We start from the raw sequence: 21,220 nt of genomic DNA, 5'->3' as shown, positions 1-21,220 counted from the left end.
AATGTATAAACATAAAGTAATAGATTATCATGCAAAGGTAATTTACTAACAAGTGTTTAAACATAGAAATATATCTTGATTCAAACAAGAGTTTTCAAGGTAACATCGTTAATCAATTACCATTTAGGGTAATAGATTACCAAGTTTGTTACGTGAAAAGAATATTCAAACATCCTTTTGTGCTAATAGATTACCAGAGCTGGTAATAGATTAAAATAGAACCTCTTGCTTGAGAAAAGGTTGAAGAATTAAAATTTTCATTGGGATAATTGATTACCACAATCAATAATCGATTATCGCATAATGAAATGCATTTCTAGCTTCTGAAAGGCTTGGGATAATCAATTACCATATCCTATAATTGATTACCTTAACCCTTTATGTTCTAAATTCAATTTTTAGATGAACTGGTAATTAATTAACATATCAGGTAACAGATTACTTTCGTTATGACTCTTTATAACTAAATTATGTCTTGCAATTTTAATAACTATCTTTTATGAAATTAAAAGAGAATCTTTTTGAAAAATAACATTAGAGAAAAAGAATACTTTCAGAAACAAGAATCAAAGGCTGATCAAAGAAAATTTTCTAAAATACTAAGAAGTGTAAAGATTGAACATGTGTTTTTGAAAAAAGAAATTCAAGAAGTGAATTCAATTGTGAAAGATCAATATCTACACAAAATAGGTGATATCTTTTTTATCTTTTAATTTGTATTTTTGTTTTGTATGGTGTATCTCTTGAGATAGGATGTCTCAACAAGAGATCTTAAAATCTTGAGTGAAATTTCTCAAGTAATTTCTGTGGGGTGTAGAAATTTATATAATTTTCAATCTTGTAGTGTCAAGATTGGTGTGTTAGCATTCTTGTAATATTGTGTGTGCATAGTATTTGTAAACAATATTAAAGTGAATGATATTTGATTTAGTGGTGTGCTAAATCATAGAAAACTGGATGTAGGCTAAGTGGATGGTTGAACCAGTATAAATTTATGTGTTCTTATCTTCTTAACCTACATCTCTTGAACAATCTTGTTATAAATCTGATTAAAGAATTCAAAGATTTATGAGATGTTATTTCAATCACCACACATACTCTGAATATTATTTTTGTCATTGAAATTGACTAAGAAGATGGTAATATAAAATCAACCTTGATTACAAGTGACTGATTAGCTACGTTAACATTGAAATTTTGATATATTGGTATTGTACCTTGTAATCTACTGTAATTTGTTAAATCAAATTGATTAAAGGTTAATTATTGAATATCTTGGTAGGTTAAAATCAAGAAATTTCAAAAATAGAGTCATCTTAGGATAAAATCTATTCAACCCCCCTTTCTAGATTCTAGTTAATAGGGACCAACACCTAGAAAACACTTTGTAATGAAAATATAACATCTCATGCTCCATTAAAATTGTTTTAAAGTTTTCCTCGTATTTTAATATTCTATTATTTTCTTTATTTAACTTTTAAATTGGTGAGATAATGTTAGAAAAAATGGTATATTTGTGATTTATAATATGTAAATTAAGTCTTTTTGTTCATTTTTAATGTTTTATTTAATATTTATTTATTCATTCGTTCAATGAATTTGACCAAGTCTTCATTTTATTAATTGTTCTTTACGTTATCTTACTTATTCTTTACTTTTGCATTTATTTTTATTCTCTCTCTACATTAAGTATTTTCGATATCATAACTACATTTGGGTCTATATATTTCAACTTTTTAGTACAGAGAAGAAATCATCTCTCCCTCATTACAAAAGATTTCTTTTTATTTTGCTATAAAATTATTTTGGAGCATGTTCTTTGATCTATAATAGAACATTTTCTCTCCACAAATAGTATTTTGAGTGCTTCAATACAGGTAACTTTATACTCAATTTGCTAATTTTAATTTACTGTGTGTTTGGTTATATGTTATTCATTGTTTTGTTTGATTATATATATATTATACTTGAAGGATGGAGGGGTGAGAGGAAGAGTACTAAATAACCATGGGAAGAGTACCAGATAAGGAAATCTCCCTTTTATATATATGAGACACAAAATAACCAAGCACCTTAAAATGGAAAGGGATAATCACATAATAGAAGAGAGAGGAAAGAACACCGAGCTTCTTCCTCAGGAATTGATAATTGAAATCTTGTTGAAGTTACCAGTCAAGTCTCTTAGTCGTTTCAAATGTGTGTGTAAGTCATGGCTTTCACTTATCTCTGATCCACACTTCACAACATCGCACTTTGAACTAGATACTCCACACACTGAGAGACTTGTGTTCTTTGTGCCTCGCACTCGTGAAGCCCGATCTATAGACTTCAACCTACCCCTTCAAGATGATTCTGCTTCTGTTGCATTAAAGCTTGAATTTTTGCCCCCAAAACCTTGTGATATTCAAATTCGTGGTTCTTGTCGAGGGTTTGTGCTTTTGGATAGCTGTCAAAGTCTCTGGGTGTGGAACCCATCCACAGGTGCCCACAAGAAAGTACCTTCTTCACCTACTGTCTTAATGGGTATGTTTTTCATTTTCCTTTATGGTTTTGGGTATGACCCCTCAACTAATGATTACATTGTGGTTCAAGCCTCCTGCAACCTTTATGGTCTAATCCGTGTGGAGATTTTCTCACTCAAAGATAATGCATGGAAAGAAATGGAGGGGATCAATTTGTCCAAAATTAACAATTGGAATGATAGAAGAAATGGGTCCCTCTTGAATGGTGTTAATGCTATTCATTGGTTGACTTATCGTTATAATGTACCAGAACATTTTATTCTTGCTTTTGATTTGATGGAAAGGAATTTTACAGAGGTTCCTCTCCCGATTGGTTTTAAGGAGAACTGTGACTTTAATTTTTGTGATTTGGGGGTGCTTGGAGAATTTCTCAGTCTATGTGTTGTGGGGCATCATTGTCCTGCAGAAATATGGGTGATGGAAGAATATAGAGTGCAATCATCTTGGACTAAGATTATTGTTGTGTCTGTTGATCAGGTTCCTACTCGATACTTCACTCTAATTTGCTCTACAAAGGGTGGTGATATTGTTGGAAAACTTAGGAGTACTACATTGGTGAAATGTAATGCTCAGGGACAACTGCTAGAGCGTCAATACTATTATGATTGTCCAAATGGATTTCCAATGACCGTGTATACAGAGTCTCTACTTTCACTCCCATTTGATAGTGAACAAGCTGAAAATGATGACTAGCAATAGCAAACGAGAAGAGTTGGGTTGTGAAATGTTTTATGATACCTTTACTATTTTCTAGATACCTATGTTGTGTTATGGTTTATGAATTCCTATGGTAGATATAATAAAGCATGAAAATGTAATAGGGTAGAACTATAAAAGTGTTGTTTCATAGTTGTTATGTTATATTCTTACATCAAGATGTTATTTATGAGAAATAGATTCCCGAGTAAACTACATGAGGTGCACTTTTAAATCCATCCGCCATGACTTTTCAAATGAGATTTTCATGCTTTAATTCAATACTCCCTTCGTTTTTTTTTTCATAATCGTTTAAGGTTTTGCACGGGACTTAAGGAAATCATTGATATTTTAGTTTTCAAAAATATTTATTACTTACTTTCCTATTTTACCCTTTATTTTTTTTTGCATTTTTGAGACTGTTGAACTGCAATCTACTCCATTAATTATTAACGCATTGATTACACGTGAACTGTAACCTACTGTATTTAATTATACCTGTCCCTTTTTTTGTTTTTTTATAGTATTTTGTTGGGAACATATTACTCTTATAAATGCACATTAACTTTATATGGGTAGTTGGAAAAAAAATAGGTAGACATTAAAAATAAATACACATTGTTCAGTAAACATGTATTAATTATCAAGGGTAAAAATGGAGAAAAAAAATTAATAAGTCATTGATTTTAGTAAAATGACAATGAAAAAAAATAACAAATTTTGACAAAACGACTATTAAAAAAAAGTATAAAAACAAATCTTTTCGAAACGCCGAGAGTTATGCAATTAAAACTATGACTGCAAAAGATCTATGTATTCGCGTGAATGTGAAGTAACCTAGCAGTGCGCAATGTTTTTCACCTTTTGAAATAACTTAGTAAATAATATAAATTTTCTTGGTACTCCATGAATTGTGAAGGCTTAAGGAAAGCATATATGCTCGGTTTTCAGCAAAAGACTACTTTAGAATTTCGTATGCCTCAAATCACCAAGGTAGTGTTTGTTTCCAGGGATTTATTATTCATGAGCAAAGAAAGGTGAAGAAACTTAAGCTTTGTTTGGATTTGAGGATGGAAAAGAGGGAGTGGAAAAAGAGAGATTTGAAGAGAAAGTGAGTAGAAAGTGAGGTTGTTTGGATTAAGGAAAAGTGAGTGGAAAGTGTAGAGAAAGTTTGTGAAAGTTTGTGAGTGAATTGATTGATGTGATAAATAAAAATAAATTTTTTAATTAATAATTATATAAGATTACTATTTTGCCCTTAAGTTAAAAAATTTATAATTATTATAATTAAAAGATAAATATATAAATTTTAATTTAAAAAATTATAAAATATTAAATATTAAATATATATATATATTAAATATTTAATATTTAATATTTAATATATATATATATAAATTAAATATTAATATTAAATAATTATATTTAATTTAAAATATTATATATTAAATATTAATATTATATATATATATATAAAAGATTATGTTATATATATATATATAACATAATCGATTATGTTATATATATATATATACAGCATAATCGATTATGCTGTGTATATATATATATAGCATAATCGATTATGCCCTTGCATAATCGATTATGCTTCAACATTATGTATTCTTGCATAATCGATTATGTTTCTTTTGTATATGCTTTTTTCACTGCATGGCACACTATGCATGCATGCGAAAGGGTATTTATGGGTTTTTATAAATCTTACGTGGCTTTCTTCTCCTTTCTTCGCACAAAAGCGAGGACGCGAATCACGCTTCTTCCTCCTTTTCTTCGCCTTTCCGTCGTCGCAAATCACCGGAAACGAACAATAAGTTTCTTCGCCTTTCTTTGCTCATGAATAGTAAATCCCTGGAAACAAACACTACCTTATTGTTCGTTTCCGGTGATTTGCGACGACGGAAAGGCGAAGAAAATGAGGAAGAAGCGTGATTCGCGTCCTCGCTTTTGTGCGAAGAAAGGAGAAGAAAGCCACGTAAGATTTATAAAAACCCAGAAATACCCTTTCGCATGCATGCATAGTGTGCCATGCAGTGAAAAAAGCATATACGAAGGAAACATAATCGATTATGCAAGAATACATAATCGATTATGACCTTACATAATCAATTATGTTGAAGCATAATCGATTATGCAAGGGCATAATCGATTATGTAGCCTTGCATAATCGATTATACTATATATATATATATATATAACATAATCGATTATGTTATATATATATATAACATAATCTTTTATTTATATATATATATATAATATTAATATTTAATATATAATATTTTAAATTTAAATATAATTATTTAATATTAATATTTAATTTATATATATATATATATATTAAATATTTAATATTTAATATTTAATATATATATATATATTTAATATTTAATATTTAATATTTTATAATTTTTTTAATTAAAATTTATATATTTATCTTTTAACTATAATAATTATAAATTTTTTAACTTAAGGGCAAAATAGTAATCTTATATAATTATTAATTAAAAAATTTGTTTTTATTTATCACATCAATCAATTCACTCACAAACTTTCACATACTTTCTCTACACTTTCCACTCACTTTCCATTAATCCAAACAACCTCACTTTCTACTCACTTTCTCTTCAAATCTCTCCTTTTTCACTCCCTCTTTTCCATCCTCAAATCCAAACAAAGCCTAAAAGACTACCTGGGACTTTTAGCACCAATTTTCAAATCTAACCTTTGTGCAACAAAAAATCTAGATATTGGTAATATGCTTTCAATGTTATTTAGACTGATTGACCAATTTGAGGTAATTTTTAAAATTAATTACGTAAATGAGGTTGTTTTGAAACTATTTACGCTTTTGAGATTGTTTACTACAGTGTCGCTATGGGTCATAACAACACTAGTACTACGTGTTTTTTTTTTATAACTACAAATGGCTTAAAATTAGCCACTAGAAGTCTTTACCAGATGCGATGATTTTACTAATGTCGCTATGGGCTCCTTCTAGGGATGGCAAATATACTTGTACCCGCGAGTAATACCCGAACCCATCCTGACTTTGACGGGAAATACCCGGTTTGACCGGGTACAAGTACGGGTACGAGTAAAATCCGATATATTAAATCATGTACGGTACGGGTACGGGTACGGGCTCCTTCTAGGGATGACAAATATATTCGTACCCGTACCCGTACCCGATTTCATTTATCGGGTTTTACCCGTACCCGTACCCTTACCCGGTCAAAGCGTGTATTCCCGTCAAAGTCGGGACGGGTTCGGGTATTACCCACGGGTACGGGTTTATTTGTCATCCCTAGTCCCTGTTCTCATTTTTAATTTAATACTCACTTTCAATTTAATTATATTAAAAAAAATTAATTGTTTTGTGTGATTATTTATTATAATATGAGATAAAGAAATAACCTAATTATAATTATAATATAATAAAAAAATAATTTAAAAATATCATTTTTTTTGCAAAAAATAAAAAATAAAAAATTTGACGAGTACGGATATGGGTACGGGTATACCCGATACCCGACGGGGACGGGGATGGAGATGAAATCTATACCCGACGGGTATGGGGACGGGGACGGGGATGAGTTTAACTCGCGGGAACGAGGACAAGTATCATGAAACTCGTTGCCATCCCTAACTCCTTCCCCATTTTAAATAGCTGAATTATATAAAAAATAAATATTTTTTTCTTAGAAAAAAAAATATACTGTAAATTATATGTATAAAATATAAAAATTTTACAAAAAACCAAGATTTTTTAAAAATAATTTTTTATTTTATATAATATATATTTATTTAAATAAATATATTATTTACAGGGACTATGAGCCATAACGACCTGATTTATTATTATTTTTTCTTTTTCCATATTTTTATTTATAAATTTTATTAAAAATATTTATTTGTATACTTGTTTTTTATTTAAATTAACTGAAGGAAAAAAAATATAAGAAAATGCAATAAATAAATAAAAAGAAGCATAAAATAAAATTATTTAAAAAATTGATAAATTAAATATAGAAAAAAAAAATACATCTAAAAAGGAAAATAAAAAACAAAATATAGAAGGAAAAAATAACTGAAGGAAAAAAATGTAAAAAAAAGGTAGAAGGAAAAAAATGTAAAAAAAAAGGTAGAAGAAAAAAAATAAATTATAAAATTAATTTTTTAAAACAAAATAGAAAAAATAAATCTGGAGAAAAAATAATTAAAAAACACAAGATTTTTTACAAATAACCCAAAATAAGTGAAGAAAAAAAAATATAGAAAAACGCAAAAAAAATGAATTACAAAATAAATTTTTTTAAAAAAAATTAGTAAAATAAATCTAAAAAAAAATGACCCAATGACTCAAAAAACAAAAAATTTTGAGAAAAAAAAAAAAGTCAAGGTCGCTATGAGCCATAATGACTTTTTGTCGCTATAGCTCATAACGACTTTTTGTCGCTATAACCCATAGCGACTTTAGACAAAAAATAATAATAATAATAATAATTAAAAAAAAGAAATTGAGGTCGCTATGGACCATAACGACTCTAGATAGTAAAAAAAAATGTTCGCCAATCGCCACTGTCATTTTTACTACAAAAAACACCCAATAAAAATTTAACATGTGGCACCGTAATAGTAAAAAGAAACTTATCATAAAATAATTTAAAAACGTTAATATATTTACATATTGTTTTTCAAATTATAGCGACCTCCTTTTTTTTTTTCTTTTTCCACATTTAATGTAACATTTTTTAAAAAAATTTATTTTATACTTCTTTTTTTTTTCATTTTTTTTACATTTTGTCTTCACTTATTATTATTTTTTTTACTTTTTCTACATTTATTTTATCAATTTTTAAAATATTTTTATTTTATACTTCTTTTTTTTCATTTTTCTTACATTTTTTCTTTCAGTTAATTTTTTCTTTTATATTTTTCCTTTTTTTTCTTTTCCACATGTATTTTGCTCCACATTTATTTTATCATTTTTTTTATTTTTTTATTTTAACATTCATTTTTTTGCTTTTCCAATTTTTTATATTATTTCGCTTCAGTTATTTTTTTAAAAAAATATTTAATTTTTTTATAAATTATAATTATATACTATAAAAAAAATTAAATAAATCATATTTTTTTAAAACATATTATATACTAAAATTTTAAATAAAATAAAATTAATTGGTGCGCTATAAGCTATAACGATTTTATATGAAACCGATTTGTATCGCTATAGGCTATAGCGACTATATATGAAGCGTTACCGGCTGTAGCGACTTTAATAATATGACAATCATGGCTTCAAAAAAAAAATACACGTGGCACTAGTATTATTATGGCCCATAAGAACACTATGGTAAACTAACCCAAAGGCGTAGTTTTAGAAAGTACTCTACAATAGTTAATCAACCTGTTATTTACATATTAAAGGTTGTAAGATTGGCATATTGTACCTCAACACATCACAATCCAAAAAATAGCAAGCAAAAAAATAGTTCATAGCTACCTTGATGCTTTCGGCCTTTTCTGTATTTTGCCATTTCAAATATTTTACATATGAACTGATTTGAGAATATGTTATTAACTGAATGTGAGGTCAAGTTCCACATGTCATGTGCTCAATGTCAAGCTAAGCTTATGGTATGAGATTTCTCATTTAATTATCACCCGTCAAATTATAAAGCAGATCTACAGAAAGAAAATAAAAGCACACTCAATTTGCAGATCACTCAAATAAAAATACACCGAACTGACCATACGTCACAGTCACAGACGCACAATGTCTAGCAACCTATTGCAGAGGATGCCAACCTCTACCTAAACAAGCAAAAAACACAAACAAAGGTCATCTTAATGGTCAAAACGGTTAGAAAAATTATTTAAAAAATAGAAAAAAAAAAAAAAAAAAAAAAAAAAAAAAAACTATTTACTTTTAAATTTTCTACCATTTGTGTCTTAAATTGGAATGTCAAATCTGTTGTATTGAAGCATGGAAGATTCATGGCTTGATTTTGAAGAAAGACCAAAGTAACTTGGAATATCTTCCTTTTTTTTCCACTTTCTTTTTTGCGCAAACCAGTTTCAATTTTTGCGAAATGGTTTAGAACTGTATTGAAACCAATTTGGAACAAAAAATTGTTTCTGAGTATGATATTTCGATTCTACATAAAATAGACTTTAGCACAACAGAAAAGGAGGGTTTTAAGTAGTTCATGGTTGTAAGAACTAGGAAGTCCAACTCAACACAAAGCATGCAATTGTCCACTGAACAGATGAGTCACAGAATAGATATTATTAAGAGATTCTGAAATGTTAGGTAATATTTCAACAGGTGTTGTACACAAAATCAAATAATCAATCACTCTGTAGGACTCCTAATTTAGATTTGAAATGAAATACTTTTTTCTCAAAGTATCAATTTCATAAGAACCTTGTAGCAAGGTGCTAAATAACTATATAGAGCAAACAAAAAAAATAAATTGCAAAGACCGAACACATCGTCTTCTAAATTATTGAAAAATAAGAAATCAGTTTCCCCTAATTATTAATAGGATGCATATTCGTAACTAAATGTCATCAAATCACCAACAGACTATCTATGATTTTTTGCACATATGTTCAAGTTTAACCTGCATGTGATAATAAAAACTATGTAATTAAATATTAGTCCATCTGTACTGTAATATGCCTTGCAAGTCCCAATCATTAACCCTGATTAGACCATCAGGGATGCATCAAAAAGAGAAAATGAAAAATCTTACAAAAAGTTGCAAATGCAAATCCTACTCATAAAACAATAGAAGAAGACCAACAATTAACCATACCTGCTATAGATTATAATAAAGTGGTGTATACATCCAGGAAGGACGTCAACAAAATACAATGCATAAATAGTTGAGAGCAGTTCACCACATGCCACATGCCACAACCGCATAGTGGAGCAATTCTCATCCAACAGTCTTATTACTCTACCTATGCTTTTTAGTACCTAATGTTAAAATGTAACTTGCATGTAACAAAATTATATAACCAAATATTGATATGTCGGTACAGTAATATGTCTCAACCATCAACCACGATCCCAGCTACTAGAGTGCATCAAAAAGAGAAAATGAGAATATTGTACAAAAAGTTGCAAATGTAGACCATCATAAAGCAATAGAATAAGAACAACATTTAGTGTTTGTTTGTTTAAATTTAAAAATAAGTGTTTCGAAACAAATTTAAGAAGGCAAAAAAAGCAATTCTTTAAGAAGAAGATAGGAGTTGTTTCTTAAAAAAAACAGAAAGCTACTTATTTAAAAAAATAATAATATAAAAAAAATAGAAAATACATAAAAAAAAAGTGTTTTATTTTATTAAAAAGAAGCGCTTTCATAAGAAAAAAAGTGCAAGCAAACAAACTCTTAATCACTGATATAGATTATATAGTATACATCTATAAAGGAGCTCAGCAACAATACAATGCATAAATAGTTAAATTCCGTTTATCTGACACCACTCTCTTGAAAAACTGTTGAATAACAATAAGACTAATTGAAAAAGAAAAAAATTGATAATCTAAAATCAGGAGAAGTGTATGCCCGCTTTGTTAAACAGTGAAAGCAGGTATAGGAATTCCTGCAATGTAAGCTTGGACGACCTCTTCTCTTCAAAATCTCCCTCTTTCAAAACTCCTAAAACCTTGTCCTTGAATTCAGATTGCACTCCATCTGCTTCCCCATCTTCAACTTCCATTTCATCATCATCTCCATCATCATCCATCTCCATACCTTGATCATCACCAAAACTAGAGAAGTCCATTTTAGTATCCACTTCCTTCGCTGAATCTTCTTGCCCAAGTTCCAACGCCCGCACAGTCCTGTAGTTTTTTTCAAGCAATGAGATCACACTTTTTTGCCTAAATATAGAACCAAGTGTTTTGTTCTTCCTGTTAAAACATATTCGCAAAAATCCATCCCACTCCTTCTGTTTTACTTCAATTCGGGGTTTCCTGGGCTCAATTCGCACTACAGAGGAATCAACCTTAGGTGGAGGCCTGAAGTTGTTTCTTCCAACTTTGAGAAGGTGGAAAACTCGAGCATGAAGTTGAGTATTCACCGTAAGACGACAATAGAGTTTATCACCAGGCTGAGCAACCAATCGCATGGCAAATTCTCTCTGAAACATTATGATTGCAGCCCTAAAGGCAGGCTGGTGGTTGAGTAACTTGAATGTTAGAGGAGAAGATATTTGGTATGGAATGTTTGCAACACATATGTCAAAATAAGGAAGTTCCGTCTTCAGCACATCACCTTGGATAACCTGTAATCATGAAAAAATAAAATATGATTTACTAGGAGACTGAAAACGCTTTTCAAGACCCTGTTTGGATAATTCCTTTCACAAACACTTGAAGGAAAAGAAAAATACAAACGTAAAATGAATTGAGTTTCTCCCCTAATTTAAAATCACCCTACACACTTTTACTTCAATAAAAGCTCTTTCATCTAACTTCTCTAAGACGTGCTCATAAAAAAATCAATCCAAACAGAGCTTTCAATTTCTTAGCTTTTTATTTTCTTCGCTTGTAAGAGTTCTACGAAGAAGTTTATCCAATCAGAATCTAAGTGCTTACAATGTAAGCACTTGTGCACAAGCTATTTCATACAAGTTGTAAGTTGTCTCCACCACCCTACCTTAAGACCTGTTTGGATAAACTTCTTCTCTATAGCATTTACAAGAGAAAAAAAATAAAAAGGAAAAATGAAATTAACTTTTCCATAAGCTAAAATGACCTTGTGCATAGACCAATTAGTAAAAACTCTCTCCTATTAACTTCTAAATTATTTTTTTTTTTAACTTATGCATCAAGAACCCAATTCCATTTTTCCTTCTCCTATAAATAATAAGTGTCAAGATTATCCAAACATACCCTTATTGAAATAAGCTATTTTCATAACCTCTTCTAAACAGTTAGATAAGTATATACGGCATAAACAAGCTAAAAAGAATTGTGAACAATCTCTGCTATTAAATTATTGTTGAATTTTGATACCGTGAGGCGGTTGGAGTGAGGAGTGCCCTGAAACCGTCTCTGGAGTTCGAGAACCATCCGAGGGTCAATCTCGACGGCAATAACCTTCTTGCCGGCTTCCAGAAGCTTCTTGGTGAGGTTTCCGGTGCCGGGGCCGATCTCGAGGATGACGTCGGTGGATTTGACGCCGGCCTTCTGCACGATGGAATCCACAAGCAAAGGGTTTTTGAGAATGTGTTGACCCTTTGACTTGTGGAACGATATTCCACCCTGGTAAGGCATGTGCTGTTGCTGGGGCTTCCCCTTTTCCTTCTTCGCCTTTCCCCCTGCCATTCACACCCTCTCTAACGACACCGTTTGGTTCAGTTCGATTCCCTGTTACCATTAACGTTGAGAATTGAATAGGATTTGAAAGAATGTGAATTGAACGCATAGAAACGAAATGAGTATGCTTACCAGAGAAGGGGAAAACCTGCGCAGCTTCTAAGCTTGAGGGAGAGAAGAGGAAGTGAGGACTTTAGGGTTTATGATCCTCTTTTTGAATTATGTATTTAATTGGTTGTGTTGTATAAAGAGGGTTTTTCTTTATTAAATGTTTTTTTTTTCTTCTATTATGTGATTCTCTAAAATCATATTTTTTATGCCAATATTTCTCTTTGGTTTACAGTATTTTTCTCATTTTATTGTGGAATATAATTGTTCATAAAAGAATTTTTTGTATGTTAATATGTGTCATTTTTTAAAATATAATATAAGTTTTGAGATATATTATTAGAAAAATATTGAAATAATATAATTGAAAGTTAAAAGAGAGAATCAATGGAGAGAATTGTGAATATTTATTATTTATATATATATATATAATATTAATAAAGAAATATCTTATTTAAGTGTCTATTTTTTTATTTTTTTAACTAATTTGTTAAAATATTTCCTTAAAAAATTAATTTATTAAAATATATTTTTATCTTTTAACTAATTTGTATAATTATTTGAAATTAATTATATATTCTTTTATTTTATTATTTTATTTTTTCATCATCGAGTGTCTCACTTTTATTAATATATATAAAAATGATTTCTATTTTCATATGTATAATTTTTAGAGAGTTTTATTTTTAAAATATTAAATAATATAAAATAATGTTAATTAATTATTATTATAAATTTAACACTCAAATTCAAGATGTTAAAATTTAAAAATTAAACGTAATACTAATTAATTCAATATATATTAATAATTTTTAACTATCTTTAAATTAATATAAGAATATGATGAAGTGTCTTAATTTCATTATAATTAATATATATATATATATATAATATTATTTATTAATTTTTTTAGTAAAAATAGAAAAAATTATAAAGATGATCGTAATAAGAATTGAACCTAGGTCCCCCATGCTTCTAACTATCTCAACTCTTCCTCACTCAACCACTAGGCTAACTTATAATATTATTTATTAATTAGTATTCGTATATATTTTAACACAATTATTATTTATTATAATGAATTTGATATATCACGTGTATAAAATTGTTGTACTTTTTCTATTTTATATAAGTGTTGTGTTACTTAATATCTTTTTTTCTTATCATTTGACCTTAAAATATATATTAAAAAAATAAAGTATTCATGATATATTAATCAATATGTATTTAATATTTTATCAATTATTTTAAAAAGAATAATTAATTATAATATATAAATATTGTAGACAACCTTTACATTTTTTTATTTATGTATGATAAAATTATTAATAATTATAATTATTATTTTAAAAGTGGTATTTAAGAATTTTTTTATTAATTAACAACATAAACATTTTAATATTAATAGTGCATAAAAATTCATCTCTTCTTTATATATTATCCTTTTAGATTTTATATACTTCTAAATATAAATAAATAAATTGAAAGTAACAAATTTTTTATATTTTAGTATATTTTCAACATAAGCACTAATGACTTTTTTAATAGGTTGAATAATCATATCAAGAAAAATAACATTAAAAAAAGAAATATTTGTTTAAATCTAATAATTTATAACAATATATAAAGAGAATTCACAATTTTCATGTACACAAATTTAGGATATTTTTATTCTTTTTTCATAATGGTAATTACACAATTTTATTTCTTTTAGTGGATGATAATTCGATAATTTCACTTAGTTAATTTAAATAAAAATTATTATTTTTCAAAAATATTATAATATAATCGTTTGTTTGTTTTTTTTAACTTTTACATTCTACAATACTAATAAGGCACGAAATGCTTTTTTTCTCACAAGTGTCATAACAAAATATTTACTATAAGATATATATTAAAATTTTATTTAATAAATATGTTATTCATTTATAATTTGATGACCAATAAAATATCATATGTTATATAAGATTATAGTCTATTTTTTAAATATGATAAGAAAAAAATAAGATAAATTAATATATTTTATTTTAATTTATAATTTGATGAACTAATAAAACATAAAGTATTGTATCATGTTATTATTTAATTTATTTAAAGTACATAATATTATTGATGAAGATCCAACCTGTCAAGACAAAGATCCTTTGAATAATATTGGAGGTCCCATGACAAGGTTCAAGATGAAGTGGATGAAACAAGCTTTACAAGAACTAATTATAAAAATCAAGGAAGGTTCAGATCAAAGTTCAACGGTTGTATCAAAATGGATCACCTTCTTAAGAGCTAATGAAGCATAGACCCAAATTAAAGACAACATGATAAGCCCAAACTCATATGATTAAGAAGAAGCGTAAAAGGGCGAGAGTTTAAGTAGTTTTAGGCTGAAATCCAATTTTTATGTAATTTTCATTTTATTTATTTTATATGGTTTTCCTTGTCTCTTAGGCTGCTTAGTGGAAAATAAATGATAGTGGGACTTAAATGTCTAGTGGAGACTTAGTGGGGGATAGTGGGAATTTAATTCAATTAAGTGAAAGCGTGTTATCCTACTCTATAAATAGGACTCTCTCTTGTAAGCATACAAGGCTGATTGGAAATCAATACATATTTGAGTTTTCTCTTTGTGAAATTTTTTTTTTGTTCTTGGATTAGAACTTTATAATGTTGGTTCTACCGGCAAGTCGCGATTAAGGTCACACTTTTCTTTTAATAACTTTGGTTCTATCGGCAGGTCGTGGTTAGGGTCAAGTTCCTTTCTTTCTTATACCTGTTTCAAGATGATTCATTCATGTTTCAAAATCTTATCATATATAATATAATCTAATTTTATTTTGGAATAAATATCAAATACATGATAGGATATAGATTTATCGAATTCTATCATGTATTTTGTTACATTGTACATTTTAGTAATTATTGTGAATTTATTAAAATATATGTTATGTTGATTGTTGTTTTCATGATAAGAAACTCTAGAATTGATAGAAGAAGGAAGAATAAGTGATGAATGGACTCCTCCTTAGCTTCTTCTAGGCACGGATCTTCTTCAAAGGGGATAACACCGAATGAATTGCTCTTGAATGGAAGAAGTTCACGTATGAGGATAGGTCTAAGCCTTGGATGGAAGCATCCAAGCTTAAAGATCAATGGAAGGCTCACTTCAAAGAGAAGGAAGAAGATGAACTTCCTAGGTTTTGAGGTGAATTCTCACGAAGACTTTGAAGAGGAAATTCGGCTCTTGGCTCTCAAATTTCATATAAGGTTCAAAGTGAGTACAATAGGTGAAGGAGGGAACATATATGCATCCGAAAATATGAATACACTTGGCGCCACATGAGTGGTCACCATATTGGCGCCAAGATTTGAATTCAAATTTGAATTTGAATTCAAATCTTGTCACACATGTGTATGACCGGTCCCTTGAGTGCTTGGTGCATTTGGTTTTGATTTAGTGTGCATTTAGGGTTGAATTTGAGTCACACATGTTCAGCCAAGGTGGCATGATCCATGTGACTCAAAATGCAACTTAAATGCATGCTAAATTAAACCTAATTTTGCCTAATTCTCTTAAACTAATAATCCTCCTTAAATCCTAATCTAATGACCTAAATACAATGGTCAAACAAATACAATGGAAAGGAAAAATTACAAGAATGAAAATTAGCCCAATATTGGGTATCAAAAGCCCAAAGCTCATGAAGCCCAAATACAAGCCCAAAATTCACAAACCTTATTCTATGGTCAAAATACAAGACCAAAAACAAAGTAACTTCCTATTCTAACAATGTGCAATAAAAACATAAGAATAATGATCTTGACAAGATAGGCCCATGTGAAACTTGTCTTGGCCCTTCCAAGCCCATAAGGCCCATTGGGCTTTGACTGGCCCAATCCTCCATGTCTAGCCCACTCCTTTTAGTTCCTTGAGTGTGTCACCTCTTGCGTTCCTTAGTATGATTCCATCATCCCTTCCCTCTTGAAAAGGATTTGTCCTCAAATCTAGAGGATGAATGGAAGAAGAAAAATTAATACCTACATGTAAAACATGCAAGGAATAAGAAGTGAGATGGAAAGAAAATAGTTCATGGATCCTAAGAGGAGTCCTACTATCTAACCTAACAAAGAAAGATAAAATATTAGACTCTCTAGAAATAGAAATAGGCTCCTCTCCTAAGCATAACCTAGAAGTAAAACCTAAAAATGTGATAACACTATGACTAAGACAACGAAAAGATTGATTTTGAAACACTACAATATCTTGCCTAAAGTACCCTAAATGGTAACCTAGGCTTTTCCTAACATATAAAGAAAAAACTACTAGAAAAGGCCCTAAACAATTTTGGATTTGATTATTTACTAGATACTCATAATCATATAAGCTATATTTATCTGGTAGGGAAGGAAACATATTAAGTTCAAAAGAGTAAGAACTTCCCATCAGATCAAACATAGGATATAGATTATTACAAGTTGTACCTACTAAACAATGTAAACCGAAAATTGGGTGCTTTATGAAATTCAAATAAATACTTCCTTCCTTGTGCACCTTCAAGGAAGTAGTATAAGGAGTAACACTAGGAATAGTCCACTCCTTCTTCACTATATCTCGAAGTTGAGAATTCTTTGTTTGAAATTTATTTTGTTCCTCATTCTCAACTTTAAGATTAGTGGCAGCATTAGGATAAGAGCCAAAACTTTTATGAATAAAGAGAGTTCTTTTCAAGTCTTGTTTATTCATAAAATAACTCTCCTTGGTCACAAAGGTTTTAGTGGAATCCCCTTCTTCCACACTCTTTCCTTCTTTTCTTTCTTTATTTCTTTTTCTTTTCATTTGCTTTTGATCCTCAAACACTTGGGGTGGTGTTAAAGGATTAAAAACAATTTCCTTATTTTTATGAGTGAAGGCTATTTTGTTAGTAAGGCCATCATGTATAGTTTGTTTATCAAATTGCCATGGCCTACCAAGCAAAATATGACAAGCTTCCATAGGGATTACATCACATAAAACTTTGTCTTTATAATCCCCTATAGAAAACTTGACCTTCACTTGTTGATTCACCTCCAATTCCTCACCTTCATTGAGCCAATGAAGTTTATAAGGGTGAGGGTGAGGAATGGTGGTTAAGGCTAACTTGTTAACCAACCTTGTACTACAACAATTAGAACATGATCCACTATCAACAATGAGAGAACAAGTTATTTTAGAAACCACACATCTTGTATGAAAGATGTTCTCTCTTTGAGATAGTGAAATGGGACAAGGTTGGCTTCCAAGAAGCCTTTTGATCATAAGAAGATCACCATCAACAGGATATAACTTTTCAATTTTAGGATCTTCCTCACTAGTCTCACTATCACTTGAAGTGGTAGAACTAGATTCATCAAGACTACTATAAATGTCTTGTCCTCTCAAAATCATGACCTTTTTAGTTGGACATTGAGAAGCTATATGGCCTCTCCCAAGACATTTAAAGCATTTGATGTCACTAGTCTTACTACTAGAAGTGACAACATTTTTATTTTTATCATTTTCATTCTTGTAATTTTTCCTTTCCATTGTATTTGTTTGACCATTGTATTTAGTTCATTAGATTAGGATTTAAGGAGGATTATTAGTTTAAGAGAATTAGGCAAAATTAGGTTTAATTTAGCATGCATTTAAGTTGCATTTTGAGTCACATGGATCATGCCACCTTGGCTGAACATGTGTGACTCAAATTCAACCCTAAATGCACACTAAATCAAAACCAAATGCACCAAGCACTCAAGGGACCGGTCATACACATGTGTGACAAGATTTGAATTCAAATTCAAATTTGAATTCAAATCTTGGCGCCAATATGGTGACCACTCATGTGGCGCCAAGTGTATTCATATTTTCGGATGCATATATGTTCCCTCCTTCACCTATTGTACTCACTTTGAACCTTATATGAAATTTGAGAGCCAAGAGCCGAATTTCCTCTTCAAAGTCTTCGTGAGAATTCACCTCAAAACCTAGGAAGTTCATCTTCTTCCTTCTCTTTGAAGTGAGCCTTCCATTGATCTTTAAGCTTGGATGCTTCCATCCAAGGCTTAGACCTATCCTCATACGTGAACTTCTTCCATTCAAGAGCAATTCATTCGGTGTTATCTCCTTTGAAGAAGATCCGTGCCTAGAAGAAGCTAAGGAGGAGTCCATTCATCACTTCTTCTTCCTTCTTCTATCATTTTTGGTATCAAGAGCAAGGTCTTCAAGGAGATAAGTTGTTTCACTTTTTGAGTCCGTTTCTTCTTGTGTTCTAGTGTGTTCTTTGTGTTCTAATTGTCTTGATTGAGTTTCTTTTCGGATCTATATGTTTTGAATCACATTTTGTTCCATAGATCCATTGGTTGATTATTTTTGAATTTTCTTCCACAATCAACATGTTTAGGACCTATTAACTTGTGCTTATTTTGAATTTCTTTGAGTCTCTCCATTCTAGTATGTGTCCGTGATTGGACTCCATGCATTGCATTAGATTTTGGTTTTGAATCCATGTTTTGTCTTAGAATGTTTGTTTAGTCCTTATATGTTTAAGAATTCCTTGAATAGCATGTTGACCTAATTTTGTTTTTGAGTGCATTGTTCATCATTTGTTGCTCTCAGCTTGTGTTCTATTGTGCCTACCTATATGTGCTTTTTCTTTGCCTTTTTGTGTTCATAATTTGCTACTAGTTCTAGCAAATTTCTTTAGAGTTAGGTTTCCATTATGTACTTAAGTTTTCAAATCACTTTCCATTGAAAAATCTTAAGAAAATTTGTGTTACCTAAAATCTCAAGTGTTTAATCCTACTTCTAGTGCACTAACTTTGTGGATTCAAATTTTATAAAAAAAAAAGAATTAAGAGGCTGAAAACAGAGATAAAAGTAGAGCCTAAGTTTCAAAAGTTCAAAAGAAAAGAGTACAAAAGGAATCCAAACACAAAACCTAAAAACTAGTGCACTAGTTTCATCATTTTCACTTGAATTTTTGGTTAACTTGTAGTCTCGGTTTCTATAGCTTGGAATCATAAAAAAAATTGAAACAAAAGGCAAATACCTTCTCTAGAATCTTAATTTGAATATAGAAAAAGAAAGAATTAAAAAAAAATAGATAAAACAATTTAAATTGAAAAAGCCGAGAGGTGTACATTGACAAAAAAATATTTGATTCCTTGGCTTGTTTTGACTACTACTTGTTCTATACTTATCCAATTGCTTTCAAATTTTTTTTTTGTATTGTTCATCTACTCTAGTACCTATCTAGGAACTTTCCTAACTGAGTGCTAGCTTTATTTGGAGTCTTTTTTTCAGTTTTACTTGTTGAACCTCTTTGAGTCTTGTCATATATACATATTACTCTTCATTTTTGGTATAAGCTTTTCAAATTGTGCTTTTATTGATTGTCTTGTTTTCTTTCATTAAATTCCCTGTGCTGGAAGTGGCCTCAAATATTTGCTTAAGGATCAAGCATTGCTCAACAAAGAGTAGGAAAAGTTTGGACACTAAGACTACAAAATTTTGACCTAATTTAGTGACCTAGTTTTTCCTAAATTTCCTTCACTTGAGTGACCATTCCTTTCACCTTGTGAGGAGCCTCCATTAACCTCTTTTGTTGTGTTTATTGTGCAGGTCCAGGAGCTTCTTTATTGGAGAGTTGGTGACGGATTAAAACACTTAATCAAGTGTTAGAAAATTGGACAACAAATCCGTCACTAGATTGGTCACTAAAACCGCCATTTATTGCTTTCTAGGCTAGTTTAAATTTTTGCAAAATCTCTTGTATTTTAAACCAATTTGTAAAGCTTGGAGGGAGTATTAAGAAGCTGGTCAGGTATATTTAACTCCTTGATAGCCTTCTCACGTGTAGTACTAGTGGAAGTGGCTTGGAAATTTCATGTTTCAAGCTTCCACTTAGGGTTATACGACTAGCTACTTAATCTTGCTTCTTTTAAGTTTCTTGTTCATATTTGTGTTTACTTTGCTGCCCTAATTCGTCTAGAATTGTGTAGTTTTATTTGCTCACGTTTAGTTTAGTCTCAAAAACAAACAAATTGTGAAAAGCATACAAAATTTTTGTGAAAAGTTTTGGGAAATTGGAAGTACCACAAAGGAGTTTAGTGATTTCCACTTGAAAAGGCTTGGTTATTAAGTGGCTCTTTGTAGCTCACCTCCCTTGATAGTGCAACTTGTACACTTAGACTTCCAAGTGCTATTTTCATTCCTAGAAAATTACAAAAACATTTTATAACTTTTTGCATAGCATATAAATTCTTATTGCTTAATCATGAGTCATCATTCTCAAAGTAGTAGTGACTTTGAAACTCCTAAAAGTTTTAAAAGAATTATCAAGGAGGTTGAAGCACTAAAACTTTGGAAGCATGAAGAGGTACTTCAAAAACAAAAAGAAAAGATTCAAAGAGAAGTACAACTTATTGCTTTAGAGGAAGAGATACAAAAGATTAAGCAACGAGAAGAAAAACTTTTGAAAAAAATAAATAAAAATAAAAGTCAAAAAAGTTCCTCAAGGAGCTCATC

The 21,220-nt window shown here is 29.8% G+C and overlaps 2 protein-coding genes across 2 annotated transcripts; one reads left to right on the top strand and one right to left on the bottom strand.

The window, feature by feature from the left end:
- The first annotated feature begins 247 nt into the window (after positions 1-247).
- Positions 248-4,377, top strand: LOC109806612 (F-box/kelch-repeat protein At3g06240). The gene is made up of 2 exons (XM_020369073.2): positions 248-1,877; positions 1,974-4,377. The coding sequence occupies exon 2, from the start codon at positions 2,049-2,051 to the stop codon at positions 3,213-3,215; it is 1,167 nt and encodes a 388-aa protein (XP_020224662.2). The 5' UTR covers positions 248-1,877; positions 1,974-2,048; the 3' UTR covers positions 3,216-4,377.
- Positions 4,378-10,622: 6,245 nt separating this feature from the next.
- DIM1A (Ribosomal RNA adenine dimethylase family protein) lies at positions 10,623-12,860 on the bottom strand. The gene is made up of 3 exons (XM_020368313.3): positions 12,706-12,860; positions 12,271-12,624; positions 10,623-11,537 (listed from the first exon to the last, which is right to left on the bottom strand). Exons 2-3 carry the CDS (start codon positions 12,580-12,582, stop codon positions 10,800-10,802), a joined length of 1,050 nt encoding a protein of 349 aa, XP_020223902.2. The 5' UTR covers positions 12,583-12,624; positions 12,706-12,860; the 3' UTR covers positions 10,623-10,799.
- Between the last annotated feature and the right edge of the window lie 8,360 nt (positions 12,861-21,220).

Source organism: Cajanus cajan, chromosome 10 (genome assembly GCF_000230855.2).
Source record: "Cajanus cajan strain Asha chromosome 10, NIPB_CcT2T_4, whole genome shotgun sequence".
Taxonomy (NCBI): Eukaryota; Viridiplantae; Streptophyta; class Magnoliopsida; order Fabales; family Fabaceae; genus Cajanus; species Cajanus cajan.
This window is presented reverse-complemented; position numbering and strand designations above follow the sequence as displayed.

Bases quoted from the DNA above. Each gene is read 5' to 3' on its own strand.
- LOC109806612 (XM_020369073.2), top strand. From the start codon at position 2,049: ATGAGACACAAAATAACCAAGCACCTTAAAATGGAAAGGGATAATCAC.
- DIM1A (XM_020368313.3), bottom strand. From the start codon at position 12,582: ATGGCAGGGGGAAAGGCGAAGAAGGAAAAGGGGAAGCCCCAGCAACAG. The intron at 11,538-12,270 runs GTATCAAAATTC...TCATGATTACAG, and splicing joins CTCACTCCAACCGCCTCACG to GTTATCCAAGGTGATGTGCT.